The 2486-nt window shown below is 43.4% G+C and overlaps 1 protein-coding gene across 2 annotated transcripts; it reads left to right on the top strand.

The window, feature by feature from the left end:
* Positions 1-700: 700 nt before the first annotated feature.
* On the top strand, positions 701-2070 carry smim13 (small integral membrane protein 13). Of its 2 annotated transcripts, none has more exons than XM_048228905.1 (3): positions 701-914; positions 1132-1222; positions 1533-2070. In XM_048228905.1, the coding sequence occupies exons 2-3, from the start codon at positions 1147-1149 to the stop codon at positions 1718-1720; spliced, it is 264 nt and encodes an 87-aa protein (XP_048084862.1). In that variant the 5' UTR covers positions 701-914; positions 1132-1146; the 3' UTR covers positions 1721-2070. The 2 variants fall into 2 exon arrangements, with proteins under 2 accessions (XP_048084862.1, XP_048084861.1); XM_048228904.1 differs by having other exon boundaries at positions 703-918.
* Positions 2071-2486: the final 416 nt, after the last annotated feature.

Here is a 2486-nt window from a genome sequence, read left to right as displayed (position 1 = left end):
CCCTCCAGTTTGATACATGCAATTGTGCAACCTCTAGGCTACTTATAGGCCTAAGCCCAATCTTGACTCTAAAGCCCTTAAAGGCCTATAGTTCTATTCACCATGTATCTCTAAGATCTTGAAAAAGATCGTCCTCTCTCAGGTTTCCTCTTGTTTGAACTTTCAACATCTTTGACAAATTCCAGTTTGGTTTTCTCATAGGCTATATAGGCTACTGAATCTGCCCTCTCAGTCCATTCTGGATCTTCAGTCCTAAATGTCCATAAATGTCTTCAACCCAAGATCCAAGCTGCCTGCGCTGTAGCCTAGGCTACTTGAGCTGTTTTTATGTCTCTCCTTTCCTTCCAAGTAGGCAACCACGTGTTAAATGACGGCTCTTAGAAAAGCCAGAGACGTAGCATAGAGATATCTATAGATCTCTATATTCGGCTCTGAGAAAAGGTAGCCTATAGTGCCCACAGCTGGTTGACATAGGCTACAGCCTAGACTAGGTTTTGTTGACAAAGAGAATACCGGCAAAGACCAACAGAAGCGTTTTAGCATGCTGTTTGTGTATTTGCGTTAAATAATGCATCCTAGTTAAAAGAAAGACAATAAAATCTAGGCCTACCTCACTAACTATCCCATGTAAAGTGACCGGTGTACTTGCACACACATCCTCCTTAGAACTACACGACCCAACATCCACCACGGCAGTAGGCTACGGAAAGAACTCAATCCGGGCCACTGGAGCCACTGGTGCCGTCATTTGGAGTTACTGTAGAAGTAGGGTTGTGTTATTAAAGCAACTCCGGAATTTTGCAATAATGTAGACATACAAAAGTCTACAAGCACCAGATGAAGTGCGTCCGTCCTTTCTGCAGTGGACAAAGGGCGCCTCTGGATTGAGACAAGAGCGGACGTTGTCAGCTGTTGTATGTATGTCACGATGTGCTAACGTTATGTGTAGCTAACTAGCATATCATTAGCTTGCATGTTGTGCATTGTGATATTGTACTTTGAATGTTGTTTACTTACCAACTGAAGTGTCCTACTTCGTCTGCCAGGTCCATATAGGCTTGTACTATCTCTAGCACAGCGTGTCTTTTGAATTCCATACGTTAATCAGTGGGTGCTTGTTCATTTTTGCAGGGTAAATTGGGGGAAATGTGGCAAAGCGTCGGACTCACTGTGCTGGTTATTATTGCCACACTAATATGTGCCCTACTCTTCATGGTGTTCGGTACGTAAGACAAATTTCAGATATTGAGATAATGTAGGCTAATAGTCATGTAGCCTAGGCATATATATATATAAGGGCCAGTGGCTTATTCTGTTGAAATTTGTCATAATGTGTTTCAAATGTCAACAACAAGTGAGATGCAAATCAGTCACAGTGCCAAATAATTGCAAAAGTAAAATAATTATTTAATTTCAGCCCAAACCAGTCGCCTTCTGAAATGAGTATACTTGGTCCTCTGTGTTTCCATGACTGCATATTGCACACTTTTGATATTGTTTTCCTCCTCAACATTTTACATTTGTCTACACAGGATGGTATGTGGTTTGGCAGCTTTTCCTGTCCAAGTTCAAGTTCCTGCGCGAACTCGTTGGTGACACAGGCTCCCCCCAGGCTGAGACTGAACCTTCGGAGTCAGAGAGTGAGCGTAGCTCTCCACCCACACCCCGTCACAAACACAAGCCCCGCCAGAGAGTTGTTCCTCAGGATGCCACCTCATAGGTCCCCCATCCCCAGCTCATCACCAGCCAGTGCTTCCCTCCGCCGAACAGATAGCCCACTCTGCTGGACGCAAGCCATCTTCTAACTGTTAAACTTTACCCCCCGTGCATATGTGACCTTCCCCTTAGACCACGGCCGCCATCTTGTACCCAAGTCCCACAGTGTGCCATTGGGGCCCCAGTGGTCTGTCTGTCTGATTGTTGTCTCCTGGTCCTCCATTTCGCTGTGTTTGGCAGAGTTGTTGAATGTCAAAGGGAAAACACCATCCAGTGAGTCATGGCATGGATGGAGGCCACAACACACTGTGGTTTTGTTTGACATTTATTTGTACAGGTGTATCATCCTCTGCCTCCCCTAAAAAAAAAAACAGCCATATGGAAGTTTCTATTTCTTCTGTGTCAGGTGGAAACATTTGTTTTGTCTATGTTTTTATCGTACTAATCAGAAATATCGAAAGCTGCCCAACTGACCACCATGGACACTCTATCAGCATATAAAGCAAACGATAATTCAAAGACACAAAAGATGAAGGAAAAAAAACAACAAAATCAATTTTAAACTGACAACTGAACGTCCTCAGCTTGTAACTGTCAACTCTACTGTTGTAACTCTTTTTTTTTGTCTCAGAATTTGGAACTTGATACAACTTTCTTAAGTGCAATGATCTGGATATCTTCTTCTGTCAATGGTCAAAAAGATGCAAAAAACCCCCACATGTATCACTACGGTTCAGCACCCTTGTTGAATGAGTGGGAATGGAACACCG

This window comes from Alosa alosa, chromosome 20 (assembly GCF_017589495.1).
Source record: "Alosa alosa isolate M-15738 ecotype Scorff River chromosome 20, AALO_Geno_1.1, whole genome shotgun sequence".
In the NCBI taxonomy this organism is placed as follows: domain Eukaryota; kingdom Metazoa; phylum Chordata; class Actinopteri; order Clupeiformes; family Clupeidae; genus Alosa; species Alosa alosa.
The sequence above is the reverse complement of the archived record's forward strand: the minus strand, read 5'-3'. Positions and strand labels throughout refer to the sequence as shown.